Source organism: Chelmon rostratus, chromosome 10 (genome assembly GCF_017976325.1).
Source record: "Chelmon rostratus isolate fCheRos1 chromosome 10, fCheRos1.pri, whole genome shotgun sequence".
NCBI lineage: Eukaryota > Metazoa > Chordata > Actinopteri > Chaetodontiformes > Chaetodontidae > Chelmon > Chelmon rostratus.
In genome coordinates this window covers 15,965,044-15,981,163 of record NC_055667.1, presented here as the reverse complement: position 1 = coordinate 15,981,163, position 16,120 = coordinate 15,965,044, and the positions used below count along the sequence as shown (strand labels likewise).

Sequence of the window (16,120 nt, the reverse complement as noted above, 5' to 3'; positions counted from 1 at the left end):
CATTCGCATTAATAATCCTACAATAAAAACACAATAGCATATAATTGACAGGCACCATTCTGTCCACATGATGAGTTCTGTATGTGAAGAAGGTTTACGGTCAAACATCTGCAGCCTAATCTATGTATCAGCTGAATCATTTCCCAACATGTGGAGAACAGCATATAGTGTAAGTGGGAATACACAACTTTTCAACTCCCCTCCCCCAGATATTCCCAGCGGTATTATGTGTGGCACTGCTGTCGTAAAGACAACTGGATTGCTTTTCTTTTTGTCTGACCCAACTAATATGCAACACCCAACTACACGGGACGCGGGCACGTGTTTCCAAATTTCCACGAAGAAATGATCGACACCACTTTGGAAACAAGACAGAGGAAAGAAGCACGGAAAGTGAAACTGTTAGAATTTATATGGTGTAATAACAGTTTGAGAATTGCTTCGCACAAGCTACAGCAGGGGTGAAGGGCGGAGCAGAAAAAACATTAGGAGAAAAAGCGTGAGTTTATTCATTCAGCTAGTCTATAATGGAGGCATGAAAGCAGAGAGGAATTCTTTGGTTTGTGCTGAGAAATGGGAACTAGGTTGGTATCATGTTATCTCACATTTTTACAAAATGAATGAAACTGCGCAACAGAGACGGTGATAACATATTCTCTGTCCGTTGCTTTTCATATGAAGTGGATCGATCCAGTCAGTCTGCCTGCAGTTCTTTTCTGCCATAAATCGAGTCCTCATTTTCCCAGGAGATCGCAACTGGTGGCAGACAGAACTGCGTAGTGAAAGCGAGACTTATAGGGAGCCAATCTAAACACTGATGGTGTCATTATTCTACAGCCATTACATTGGACAATCAACATTTGCTCCATAATGATAAGTAAAAGCAAAAAAAACTTGTCGACTGTCGGGTAAATATTGGTTGAAAAGATTTCAAATATGTCAGACATAGACCTTGCTGAATTATTCAACCAAACCCCAGGACAGAAATCCACAAATGGGAAGTAATTTCCCTCTGGATGGAGTGCACTTTCTGAGTGTGTGTACACTTTCAGGTGCTTGCATGTGTTCATTAATGCAAGCTACATCCTTGTGCCTACAGTGTGCTGAGCATGTATTCACCTTAAACATGTTCAGGAGGCCAAACGTCTTGCAGTGTCATCATTTCATATAAAAGGACTGCTGATTCCCCAAAGCCATGTTTGTAATTACAGCCAACATCGTTCTGGGAGGAGGAGGGGAGCAGGGGTGGAGAGGCAAGGGAGAAGAGAGGAGGTGAGGAGAGAAAAAGGGAAAAGGTAGGACCCACAGGCATCACGTGGTTGAAGTTAATTCTTCCTGCCACAGTGTCACCGGGCTGCTGCTGAGTGTGCGTCGGAGAGCAGAAACGAGGGAAAAGGAGAGCGCGAGGGTGAGAGACTGAAACAATTGCACTTTGACTGATGTTGCATTGCGCCTCCTGTGAAACACTCAGAGTCTGTTATTTGGGCGGGGGACAGGAGCGTCAGCCCAAATCCACAGCAGGAAATCACTGCTGGATCACAGGATCTCCCAGGGACGGCAAATCGTTGCCGTGCCCTCCTCCTTTCATACCCTCCGTTGTATGCCAGCCGACAAATTGTTCCCTCAAAAGAAGAGCGCTGGCCGGAGATGAAGTGGAACAATTAATTTCACGCTTGTCCTCCCTGCCTCAAAAGCATGTTGGTCTGAGTCCCGTATCTGGTGGCACAGAGACACTCCCCGCGGATTGTAAAACACACACACACACACAGACAAAATGTAAATTAAACACTTAGTGTAAATGCTAATCACACAGACATGAAAACAAGACATCTTTAAACACAAATAAAACTCAGGGATCATAAACTCTCCTTGCCTGACTGGTCGCACCTTCATCGCTGCTCCATTCACCATAATGCAATCTATCAGTGGGGCTGAATATGGTATTGATCATAACGCAGAGATGTCTCAGAATCAGATCAATGCGCTGTGAGTGAATGGGGAGGACTGCGAGAACGCGCGCACGCACACATAGCTTTGACGGACCACTCAATCATGCGGGGAGAAGAGAGAAGCTCCTGATAGGAAATAGACTGAGCTGCAAGAAGCGAGCTGGGAAAAGTTTCGGCGCGGTCTGTCGCCGGGCCCCAGACATCTACCACACGGTCGGAGGCCGATAAAGCCAGAGCAAGACGCCAGATTGTGGAATGACATGGTGATGAACAGCTGGCACTCTGGTCTCAGTTTTTCTTCTTATAAAACAAACAGCTCTGGTCTCCACTCCTGCACCTACCGAGTCACTTCTGAAGGCACCAAAGCACCTGATGAACACACACACTTGACCACATACAGTAAAAAGTTAAAACTATCCCGCAGAACATTTTGCTTTTCAGATAAACACACTGAATCTTTCAAACAACCTAACAATTTCACGATTCCAATGAAAGATAGCTGAATTTTCTGTGAGACTTCACAACAGTGTTCCACATGTAGCATCCCTTCGCTCTTGATTGATGAATGCGCTGCTAAGTCCAGACAGATAACAACAGCTAAATAATGATGCTACAAGTCCTCCTTTATCATCACTGGTACACGCTGGTTTCCTATTCTTCACTGAGTTGACAGCAGTGACAGCAGCTGCAAATGTGTTATCATGGGAAGAGCTAAAATCAGAATTGACTGTTGAAATAGTTTCATTTACAACTAGAGTGGGGGATTTAGCAGGAAGCCATCAAGTGGAGTAAAAAATATGTTCATTATTTCAGGGGAGTGGTACTTTTTCATGCCCCAGTATGTGTGTGTGCATATACACTCAAGCTAAACCAAAGATTGTTCAAATGCATATAAAGCAAAGCTGTAGACTGAGACTTAAAACTTGGACTTTGGGGAAAAAACATTTAAAGTTTTTGCCCTTTAAAATCCTGAAACAATGAAAATAAATGAGCCAATGAGAGGCAGGGTTTGCATCTTCAATTATTTGACCGAAGCACTTGGCCTTAAATACTGTGACTAAGAAATACAACAAACAGCTTTGAAAGGCCAATTTCCAATTATTGTCTCTTTTTAATGGTCAGCATTCATACCTGAGAGACATCTTGACTTCTGTTATTTATTCATGTGGACAAATGTGATAGGTTTGAGGGGAAAATTAATGTTTCTACTATATTTCACTGCAATCGAATGGTGTTTGAGTCATTTCACTGGAAACCACAAATGTCAACCTCATGGTGGCACCCAAAGAAGTGTCATTATGATAAATGGACAAATGTCCTAGGGGCGGGGATTCTGTGTGTTGTGACTCTGCTTTTTGTCTATTGGTCTGATATTATATCCTGCAAGGAATTCTGGGAGCTGACAGCAGAACTCTGACACTATTTGCATTCGGACAGCAGAACTCCCTTAAAGTTAATTAAAATAATCTCTACTGTCGGTTTTCACCACTTATTTATGAAACCTCACTGCTGCCAACAGATATTTAACCCCATACTTTTTTATTTCAGCATAATTGCAACCACTTACACACCTCACCCATTTCACTCCTCACCACAATTCATGCACCCACAGCTTCTGAGTGTGTGTGTGTGTGTGTGTGTGTGTGTGCTTGTGTGTGTGGAAGAGCTTCTGCAGTGATAGAGTGTTTAACAGCTGCCTGAGGGCTATTGAGAGGAACGGTAGAATAACAGCTGTACGCTAACACCAACACACATACAAGGCCTTATGGCATAGCTGGTGGCGATGCTCAGGAGTTTTTCCCAGGGTGCACTGCGTCTGTTGGGCATGCAACATTGCCCCTCAGAGTGGGTGCCAAATGCCTGCTCTCTTTAATGACCACCATCTTTCAATGTCCTCACATGCCTTGCCATCATGGTTTACCCCCAACCTCCACACACACACACACACACACACACACACACACACACACACACACACACACACACACACACACACACACACACACACACACACAGAAGTTCCTAAAGGATGAAAATGTAGCCATCCCTTTCAAAACAAAAGAAGCAAGTACAGGAAGTAGCCTTTCTACCATCTCCAGTCCACTTTTTCTTTCATTCAGCAATAATTCACTTCACCAAAAAACATTATAGAACCAGGAGTAGGTCTAATCTATTCACACAGAGCTGATTAATAGTCCACAGTCTATCTGTAGTTGCCTGCATTCAGCCGGTTTCAGCAGAGTCGTGGAAAACATTTTTCATGCTTAGCAGCATGTACAACGTGGCCTGCTGCTTCCCGATTCCACTCCATACATTCTCACAGTCTCAAATTGATTTCAGCAGCATCCAGCGTGAAAGTGGAAGGAGAGAGCAAAACAGTGGTGGATGTATAAAGGTAATATTTATTGTTGCAAGTGGAGATTTATTATGGGAAGTTACACTTTTTGGACTGCAGTTTCATTTGAGTTTGCTTTGAAGGCCTCACACAGAAGTGGGTGGAAGAAACGCACTGTGGAGGGGAGCACTTTTGAATCGCAAAACATTCAACATTCCTTCAAACATCAGCAGGCACCATGAAGTTGAACTGAACTTATAAATTTAATGAACTATTTGAAGTTAATGTACAATGTAAAATGTAAAAGATGCAAAGATGACACCCAGTTCATAATGGAGTACATTTACAAACACAAACAGCATCAACATATCAGCAACAGACTGCAGAACACTACTCTCGGACTGTTTTACCTGAGCATCATTTAACGTAGCACTGTGTTGATGTGGTTTCACATCGTAACATCACTTGTTGCACCACTCCATTATTTATGTCAACATACGCTAATATCCATTACATCTGTGCAACTTAGCTGGTGCAATATCAGATATTTCTGCTCTGCTTATACATTTTCACTGTGCAATATATTTTTTACTGTGCAATAGCCCAAAGATACCGTATTTTATTATTCATATTTTACTCATGTGCAATTCAAAATCCACTGTGAAATTAAGCCATTCTTCACAAGGCAGTATTTTTTATACTCTTTTGTACATAATGTACATAGCCTCTATGGTTGATTTTATTTTGGATCTTTTTTATTGTTTATAGTTTTTTCTACCTCTCCTTTTTTATTCTTGCTGTTGCAACAAGAGAATTTCCCTGACAGTCTTATCTTATCTTATCTTAATGATTTTTTTTAACCATAACACAACTTTGATAGGGATCCCTTAGATTTATTTTTAAAACAATTGTGGGCAAGGTATGTACTCAGTGGGGCATTTTACAGTTCAAAATTATGTTGTCAGCGTTGCACAAACTGTCTGTTGGACAAACTTTTTAATGGAGACACTGTTTTTAAACCACACCAAATCTCATCTAATCTTTCCTTTACAGCGGTGCACTTTTGCCCCTCCTTAAAGGTCCACACACACGTTTCGTTCAGTGGTCAAGTGAGCCATTGTCTGTAAAAACCAGTCAAGCTACACGCCGTTTGAATTTTGATGCATGCCTATCTTTGTTGGTACAGTACCGGTGCTTGGAGGGGTCAAAAAGGACAAGCGAGTCACATCTCAGCAATGCTTTCTCACATTTTATGGACCAAATTAAAATGACATTACCATACCTATCATATATAAGTCTTTATATTATTATTATTAGAAGAAGCCTTTTTTTCTGTGAATTATATTTAAAGTTCAAGGGTTTTTTTTAATAAAGCTGAATAAATTCATGATGTGTCCAAAGTCTGTGAGTAATCGTGTTAAATAACCATGATCTCAACACTGACCAAAATAATTATGATTTTTTTTTCAAGAATCAAGCAGCCCTCGTCTATACTGAAATTTCTTGCTATCTAGTGTGTATACACAGATTCCAATATATCTGCAGTAAACTAAAATCCACTGATGCGAACCTGACTGATTTATAAGTCTTACTCTATCAAGTAGGAACTCTGTGACCAGAGCAGACTCAGTTCTTGAAGGTACAGGTTCAAAGTAATAAACCTTCACAGAGATCATAGTCCATATCACGACTATAATTACATGATCTTCTGGTGTCCCATCCACACCATGAACATCTTGCCCTGCATCATCTCACAGGAGCACTGAACGGAGTAAAATGATGGCCCTGTTGCACTCCCAGCACAATCCTTTTTTTCATTCTTTCATCATCAACTTGCCCACTACCACTACTACTACTACTACTACTACTACTACTACTACTCAGTACCATCAAAAACAAATCACATTCACAGTAATTAACAGGAACCCTGCATTTGTACAGCCATCAACTTGATCGGCCAGTCATTGAAAGTTTATTGATTTTCTATGGAGCTGCATTTCCAGTCGAAATAAACAGGTTACTCATTCATTACCCATTACTGTTAGCAGAAAACAGCTGGCCATCTTTCATTTTTGGCAGCCAGAGTTGATCACATTTCCTAAACTAACTTCACAGAATCCAAAATATTTTATCAGCCATTCAAAATTGCAAAATTATGACAGAAACTCATATAATATGCAGTGCAATCTCCGTACTATTTAATCAGACTTGCTCCTTTGTGAGGTGGTGCAACAGCTCAACAGTTTCTTGGGCTACAGATCCTCTTTGTGTGGTATTCTCCAAACCATTACTGACTTGTATTCAAAGACAGGAAATTAAAAACAAAGTATTTTCAATACAATTCAATCTGGACCCACCGTTTGAGCAGAAGCTGCACCATCCCCAGTTATCAGACTGATGTGCTCAATGTCCATAACTGTTACTGTGCCTCAGGTTGATTTTGTTGAATCACGCTATCAGCAGTAACACCCCGGACACAGAGTGTCTCATTATTGACTGTATTTTTATTTAAAACATCTAAACATTTTAAATTATACTGACATAGCAATGTTGACAAATCTACAATTAAAATACACTAGATTTATCAAATTGACAACAGTTTGTAAGAATTATTACAAAGTCAGTATTTGTATCTCAAGCTAAAAAAATACGATTACCTATGGAAAGTCCACCATCCGCAGGCTGCATGCTAACAGCAATTCAACCAGCACTAACTTCCTGGAAGGAAGCCACCTGAAAAGGTCTGGGTCTGAAAACTGCAGTGCTCCCCAGGGATTTTTCTTTTCGAGAGGGCAGGGGCTAACATCGAGGTCGTCATCGAGTTTGAGGTCGGCTCAGTCAGGTCTAGTTCAGTACAACTCAACAAGATAAAGAGCTTACGTCTGGAATAAGCAAGACTTTCTCGCCACAAACTTAAGCATGCATGATAAATTAAACTTTGGCATCTGAATGATTAGTTGAACTAATAGCATGCTGTCACCATACGAAAAGTCACAGGATACATGACTGGACTGCAACACTAAATCGGCTATATGCAGCTGAAAAATGGACAACTCCTCTCTGTGGACTAAATGTGGACCTCTTACCTTCAACACAGTATCTGTCTTTGTTACTGCATATGTCAACAACCCCATGTAATCAATGTGGCTCAACATCGATCCATACTGATCCTCCGTGTCTAAGTAATCGTTTGTCACTTACTCAGTGCTCAGCATTACACAGTGTCATCTGCACATTAGCCAGCGCAGGCCTCTAGCCAATAAATGCATTAGATGGCATGTAGTCTAAAAAAGGCACAAAAGGAAACAAAAATAAATTGATAAGAGTGAGAAAGGTTTTTGTAAAGTGTATTGAGGGAGAGAGTGTTAGGAAAGTAACAGAGAAAGGCTAACTAAAGTGCACATGTGTGTGCTGACATGTGCTCTCACATTGCTGTTTATGCATAACTGTGTTCCTCCACCCTGCGTTCGCAAGTGTGTGTTTGTGTGAGATGACAGCAAGTGCAGGTGAAGGTCATCAGGAGGAGGGGCCGCTGTTGTCCCACAGAGCTGGATTTGGCAGCACTCTCACAGTCTCTGGGAAGTGTTGTGCAAATGGGGCGCAGTGCGGGCCTCCATAAAGTACAGCCAAACTAAGTGTGCGTTTGTGCGAGTGTGTGTATGTGTGTGTGTGTGTGTGTGTGTGCGTGTCGGCAGAGTTGATGCCGAGGCAGAGGGGGGCGACTTGGGACACATATTGAGGCCGCCCGAGAGTGCAGCGAGTGCACAGCATTGTGCTGGGCCAGCGGAACTACTTTTTTTGAGGGTGTGGGTACCAACACTTGCTCCAAACACTGGCGTGTCCCAAGATCCCCTCCCATGTATTCTTTAGTGCCGTAGCTGCATCCTATCCATTATTAAAGCAGAGGGATGGAGGGAGAGGAGGAAAGACGTAGAGAGGGGACGGGAGAAAGAGAGAGAAATAATTGGGGGAGGCACAAGGGTGCAAAAGCACACGGGTGAAAATGTTGATAGAGGGAAGAGTTGACAGAGAGGTTGACGGTAATAAAGAGACAAAGTGAGAGGAAGTGAGGTAAGACAAAAGAAAGAAAGAGCTTGGGTGCCAGTTCATCTTTAATTCTGAGCACAGCGTATGAACCAGAATTATCTGAGCATGCAGAGGTTTAGGACATATAAGGAGGTATTTGTGATTGATGGAGCAGCTGTAATGGGTCTGCTGTCCTTTCTTCTGTTCAGTGTATTGCTTTATGCGGGCCATCGTTACCTACAGCACGCAGGATGGACCCAAACAACCGGCATGGATGATTGATGTGGACAGCGGCAAGTCACAGACAGTCCTTCACACAATGCCGCACACGTTAATGTGCTTAATAGTACTAGTCCCGCCCCTTTACCAAGTTGGCTAATGTTTACTTTCTGCACGTGATCGAGTCCGGAGCGCACCAGCCGAACAATCTGTCATAATTACAGAAGCCTGTGAGAGTGTGTGTGTGCATGTTTCTATATGTGTGTGTGTGTCCATTAATGTCCGGTGTATAGCCACGGTGAGACGGTCTTTATCTGCAGGCCAACAGAGGCAGAGCCAGACCTGAACAGCCGATGACAGATGACAGTGGATATTTGTCTTCAGTGTTCACATTCATCATCCTAACAGCACAGACACACAAGGTTTTACACAGTATGCAAACAGTGTGTGTGTGTGTGCGTGTGTGTGTGTGTGTGTGTGTGTGTGTGTGTGCCTGCAAAAACTTCAGGGACTGGGAAAAAAAAATCAAGTTCCTCACAACCACAAATTAACTACTAAATAAAACACTTTTCACACCGGCAAATGAACTTAGCCAGAGGGATTGGGGATGAATCAAAGAGTTAAACCGCACAACGAGTCATCAAAAGACACTTGATTTTTTTTAAGCCAACAAACACAGCGTCAGCATTTGTGCTCTTCGAGAATTTAAGTTCTTTAATCCGGTGGCAAAGGGCCCCGCTCCCTGCTCCTGAGCTCTCTACAGTAAAGGCAGGGTGTTTGATTCACAGTGGCTTTTCTCATGCTTTTCTCACCAATAAAGCACTAATTACAGTATGAGTGAGTGGCTGTGTTGGCTAAAGCTGGCCTGCTTGGACATGAAAGGATAGCAGCACAGGCTGCACTCCCGCCTGCTAACGCTGTAATTAACTCTGTGACACGACATTCCTCCTTCTTTCCCTCCCTTTTTCTCTTTTTCTCCCTCTCTTTCTGTCACACACACACACATTTATACACACACACTCTTTCTCCTCCCTCTGCCTCTATTAGCAGTGGCAGAATCAAATTTAGCAAGATCATGCTTTGGTCAATGAGAACAAGAGAGGGAGGGAGCCAGAAGCATGGGAAGAGATGGGAGGGTTAGGGGAGGTTAGGGAAAAAAGAGGGACAGTCGTCAGTACACACCCCTACACACCCCCTTCCCTCACCTCATCGCCAGCCGTGCTGAACCAAACCTGACAGCTATTCAATTTTCCCAAAGCTAAATCTAATCTGCAGCCGTCTCCCCCTCACTGACACACTGTTACACTGGAACGCCTCAGCCATCACCCACTCTTGGCAGCAGATTGGCACCATCACACATAGTTCCCCCTCCACACACACACACACACACACACACACACACACACACACACACACACACACACACACACACACACACACACACACACAATGTCATCCGCAGGGCAAGAAAGGCAAATACAGGGCAAAAAGTGAAATAAGTAAAACTGCTCTTCTAATGAGTCTGAAGGACAAGTGATGGAGTTTGACCTTACACTTTTGAATTTGTATCATATTTTTCTCTAACAAGCTGAAACACAGCAGCTTCCATATAGTCAACACTGAGGTTGTCCAATTTCCACCATAACCATCCAAACTATTTTTTTTTTTTGTCCCAAAAAGTCCGATAATACATCTCCCCACAGAATCGTCTAAAAGCCTCACAGATTTTCATTTATTTGTTTGAAAACACTTTTAAAAAATGACAGAAGCATCCTTCAAACTACTAAGTGTAATTTGTGCGTATTTGTAGATGAAATTCCACTATACTCAGATAATTAAAACTCACACAATCCTCAAAGTGATACAGTGAACACGACCTCAGTATATCCAGGACTGTGTGTTCTCAAGTGGTAGCTACGACACTGTATCTACATTCTTACATGTATATGTAAACACAGCAGAACACAGACATGATTCTAGTGAGTTTATCAATGTAACTTGAACACATAACCTATGGCTGTTATAAATAAAACACTTTCTTCACAATTTTTTGAAAAGGGCCATTAGGTATAAGAAATAAAAAGGCACTTCAATTACATCAATTTCTTTTTAAAAAAGTATGACAAATGCATAATATTGGGAAATAAAAACAGGAACGCAAACCAAATTAAAACTTTAAGTACTGTTTAATATGAGTATTGAGTGGGGAAAAAAAGCCCTCTTAATGCAGTTCTCCACACAGCAAGAGTCATTCTTCCACTGTTGTCACCCAGATATGTAATTAATTTTAAATGAACGTGAAAAACTGAAATGCATAATCATTTCCACTTCAAAATTAGATAATTAGTCATGCTCTTAAATCTGGTTAGTGTGACTAAAATACATATTCAGAGCCAAAATAGATCTTTTTTTTTCAAAACAGAAAAACATGAAACTGCCTTCTGTGGAAACGTTTAATTCTGTTTTTGTGCAGTAAGTCTTGTTCAAAGGTCTGCAATGGATCAAAACGCATCGCTGTGTGTAAATCACTTAACTCATCACTCAGAACAGACTTCACTGATCTCGTTGAAGCTCGCTAGATAATGACAAACAAACATGCGTCATGTAAAAACGGTGGTGGTGTCAAGCAAAAAAAAATAAAAAATGTTTTCTGCACTAACCAGCACGAAAGACGTTTAACCAATAAAGTTTGACTGAAAGAGTTTCAAGGAAAAAAATCAGATTCTTTTAAATTCTATTTTTAAAACCTGACACTGGCAGCTTGTCATTTCCATTATAGACTGTAGAACTACATCATATATGTACATATATGTTAAGTTTATTAAGGTAGTCTGGAAAAAAAGAAAGAAAAGCTTTGCATATGTGTGTTCTGCAGGATAGGAACTGCAAGATGAACACGCAGCCAGGGCAAAAATGTATTTATATCGGACATTTCCTTTTTTCTGACTAGTATTCAAAATTTTAAAAATATATTTTATTTGATGCAAGTCAAACATTTTAAAGCAATTGCTGTTGACTGGCGACGTCAGTGGGTTCAAATTTAAAGATGCTCTCTCCTCCCTCTATGCACCTCTTCCTCTCTGTACTCCATAAACCGGCTTGCGCACGATGCGCGTCTCTGTCTAAGCCTTTTTCCACTTCACTGGACGACTTTAATACTGGTATATATTTTTCACCCGCCGCTTCTTTTTGAGGAACCACTCCACTCAGTCTTCTTTGGTTCATTCTTCAGGAATACGGTCAGCGCGTGTGTGAGGAGCTTTCCGTAGTGAAGGATAACGGCATGGCGCCGCTCTGTATTGGAGACCATACGTGCGCACACGCCCAGACACACACTCTTCCTCCCCACCCAGGCAAATCGATTCCAGCATACAGCATACTCTTGTCACACATCATTACACCTTCCTATCATCCATTGCTCTTGTGCTCTGTATATACGCCTCTGAGTGTGAGGGAGGCGGTGTGTGTGTGTGTGTGTGTGTGATTGAGCATGCTTTAAGTAGGTATACAAACTTTACGCACACACACAGGCTGCAAGTGCATACATCTACTGCCTGTTCCTCGCCCTCAGGTACTGCTTCCGCTTTTAAAAATAGGAAGGCAGCGAGGATAACTTTCAAGACGGCAGCGGCGGCGGCGTTCCCACTGAACCATCATTTGTCTTGTATTTTCCATCACTAAGAGGCTTGAAGTTATGTCAGTGTGGCAGAATGTCGCACTACTTTGATTCCAGAAAGCCATAACATCAGTGAGGTGAAAACTAGTCCAGCCAACAACAGACACGCAAACACACACACACACGCACGCACGCACGCACGCACGCACGCACGCACACGCACGCACACACACACACACACACACACACACAGCCATCACAGCCAGGCTGGCTCATATAGACAGGTTGCTCAATGATTCATGAAATTAAAGATTTCAACAGAATAGCAGTGAAGACGGTAAAACACACAGAGCTAATTCCAACTATCAGTGGGAGATGTTTAATGTGTCTCAAGCAGAAGTCTCCTGTCTTTTGTGAGTACGTATAGAGTGTATACATAAGGTGTAAAGTGCTCAGTGTGTGCACGTATTTTACAGTGATGAGAATATTGCAAACATCTGATTTGTGTAACAAATTGAAGGCGTTATTGATCATGTTTTCTTTCTTCTTGAGGGACGCACAAGTGCAGGCACACTCACACACATACACACACACACATGCCCTGACTGGTATAACCTTGAAACAAGAGCTGTTTCCGATGGATACAGGAAGCGGGCTGTGGCGTTGGGAGGGAGGACGGATTAGGACAGGAATGGAGAGGGGGTAGGGGGGTGAAAAGCCAAATGTGGTTTAACTGGATTTAAAAAAAAAAAAAAAAGATGCAAGAAAAGCCATTATTTTCACATATTTAGATTTATATCATTTATGCAGTAATTTCATTGACTATTTCAGGTCATCAATACGTTCAGAATTGATCCTGTGAGCCTCTTTTCATTCTGACAGAAATTACTGAAAGCATCTTAATGATTTATCTATGAAAATATTAAATCAAGCAACTGATGTATTTGGACCAGGGCCATCACACATTTAAAAATAATTAAATAATTTACTGCACGGTTCTACGTGATCAATTGCGATTAGTCACACTTTTGCACTTTTTAAAGAACGTATCTCATTGAAGATGATTCAATTGGAAGTCAAATCGAGTCAACAGACAGGAAGTATCAAATTCCAAATGGCAGCATTTTAATTTGGAACACAAAGTGCCAGCGTGAGCCACAACAGGTGCACGACTTTAAAACTGGAGAGAAATTTTGACAAAACAGAAAACCTGACAAGCACTTCTTGATTGCTTAACATAAGATCTGAGTACTGTACCAATTAGATTACCACGTCATCATCAGGAAGGTGTTAAAGAAGTAGCTTCCAGCCTGCTGTTCCATCTTTTTCTTAATGCGTTAGCAAAAAAGATGGTACATACAGTACAGTGTATTCAATTAACATGAGCAAAAAACAACAACAAGTATTAAAGTATATAGTAAAGTATAGTATAAAGTATTTTGAGCACATTTGTAAGGTTTCAGTGTGATGGTGTGATTTTTAAATAAACCACATGAAGAATGAAGAATACCTCGCTGTTGTGCATGTGTGTGACGCACGCAGAGGTACGGTTGGGAGTTTTGTTACGCTGGGGTCAGAGAGATAACTGAACAGAGACCGCGTCCATCTGTCCTCTGCCCAGGGGAAAAACACACACACACACACACACACACACACAAACACACACACACACACACACACACACACACACACACACACACACACACACACACACACACACACACACAAGCCTTGGTCTTTTCTATTTAGTACCATCCTCCTCTCGATGCACAACAGTGTACATTCCTCATTCTTTCTATTTAAAAGCATATGTGGCCTCAGGGGAACTGTGGTCCCTCCTCTGCTCTGCTTTTCTGGACAAGAGCTACTAGACTGTACCAAACACACAATAGGGCACAACATACAGGACACTGTGACATGTTGCCAAAGCCTGCGAGTGAATGCATGTGTGCACTGACACATCCTGCACTTCTGACCATACGATCCAGCAACATACTAGTTTGGGGTGAAAGATGCACTTTTCCCACAAAGAGGTCTCCAGTCTTTTCTTTGCTCAATTAACCCTGCGGCCTTCATTTGCATTTCATAAAGAGGTCGTCGCTCTGTGGGAGGGTTATCTCCTTTTTGGAGGCAGAAAAAGATGAGAAGGGGGAACAGTTTTTATCCTGTCACAAAGATAAGACACCATTCCTCTGCCTTCTGAGCGGCTGATGAAATCCACGCTATAGGCCCCATTCGTGTCTATGCGACCGTGCATGTGAATATGCAGTGTGTGGTCATGTGCATACTTTTATGTAAGTGTGTGTGTGTGTGTGTGTCAGTTTGAGATTCTACATGTGTTCATGGTAGATGTGTAAGTGACACACACAGGTCATGATTGTGCATCACAGTGGATCTCTGGGGGCCTGCGTGGTACCTAACTACAGCCACACACCACAGTGGGTCTTATGCATCCACCAGGGCCCTGAAGTGCTGGTCCCAAGCACAACACCGCATCCGTGCACCTGCAGAGAGGTTAGCTTCAGCTTGGCCCTTTATCCACTGGCTATCCATTAGCCAGTTTTGACTCATGCTTCGTCAACTGACCCTCCATTAGGAAAATTTGCATTCCATCACACTCAAATCTTGCATTAATGCCACAAAGCAGAGTGGAAGAGGGGTGGGAGCAGACTGCAGAAGAGGTATGAAAAGAGGCAAGGGGGTGTTAGCAATGTGAGGAGCATTCAGTTGCTTAGCGAAAAAAATTGCGCTTCCCATAGAGTATATCTGTCTGTATTCCTCTGTGTGTATGTGTGTGTGTGTGTGTGTGTGTGTGTTTGAACGCATCTGCCGGAGTGGTTGAGAATTGGACACTCATTTAAAAGGCACATGTTCCGAATAAGCTTTTAAATCTGTTCCTACCTAGTCGACATGCATTACCGATTCTCAAGTGGATAAAAAGCAGAGGTCCCGCAGTTTAAGAGATGACATTTCTCTCAACTCAAAAATTACTCAACAGCAGTTATTTCCTCTTAGACAGTCATTTTGAAAGTCTCTCAAAAGGGTAGTTTTAAGCTTTTAAATAAACAGCTACTTTACGCACAGCGTCACATGATTTCAGCTTGGCAAAGAATATCTGTAACACAGTGTGTGTCTCTGTGTGCACTGGAATGGCGTTAAAAAAATTATTTGAATAAAAAAAGATATTTCACGGAGAGTGGAGCTCCTTTTTAAAAGAAAATCTCTTCTCTCCTCCTTCTACTCACCACTCCACTGCCCATAAGGAAACCCCGCTCAAGTCGAGTCAAGTGGACATTTGAATAATATTTTAAGAGCTTTGAGGTTCTGGGTGGTACTTTCAATTTGACACCTGAAGTCGTATTCAGACAATAACACTGCTCACCTTCTGCAGAAGCTGGGAGCCGGAGTACTTCGCTGAGATGGACTTCATCTCCCCGCCAAACGCTGAAGCCCAAAGCTTCACCCTGCAGACAGCGCGCACACACACACACACACAGACAAGCGAGAAATCAGAAATATTTTAAATACATACATAGATACAGTATAGGCTACAACTTCTCAGTTAACAGGCTGACTTAAAAACTACTGACTGGCCTCCTTTTTGACTGGTTTTGCAAGATCACTCATTTGCAACCCTGCCAATTGTATACCTGATATACAACAAAGGCAGAGAAATCTGGAAAAACAGCACCATTAAACAGCAGTGGAATGCATTCAGGCACAGATCGCAGTAAGCCATCAAATCGGTCATAATTGTAGACTCACACAGCTCGGGTATTTTAGATCAAGGTTAGAAACTTGCAGAATCAAGTGATGCGCGGCACCTCTGCGTAAAAGAGCATCTACTTACACGGACGGAGGGATGCTTTGGTGGGTTCCTCCCACATCAGTGACCCTGGTGCTTAGAGTTGAGAAAAGTAAAAGCAGAGACGCACACCACGCACTGGAAACCACACAGCTCCGATCCACCTGCAT

At 42.2% G+C, this 16,120-nt stretch overlaps 1 protein-coding gene across 1 annotated transcript in view; it reads right to left on the bottom strand.

The window, feature by feature from the left end:
• The window catches only part of cacna2d3a (calcium channel, voltage-dependent, alpha 2/delta subunit 3a), a 113,865-nt gene extending 97,745 nt beyond the window's left edge, over window positions 1-16,120 (bottom strand). The window contains exons 1-2 of the mRNA XM_041945390.1: window positions 15,996-16,120; window positions 15,528-15,609 (exon numbers count right to left, since the gene is read on the bottom strand). Of these exons, the coding sequence (XP_041801324.1) occupies window positions 15,528-15,609; window positions 15,996-16,120 (207 nt within the window). The remainder of the gene's footprint in view (window positions 1-15,527; window positions 15,610-15,995) is intronic.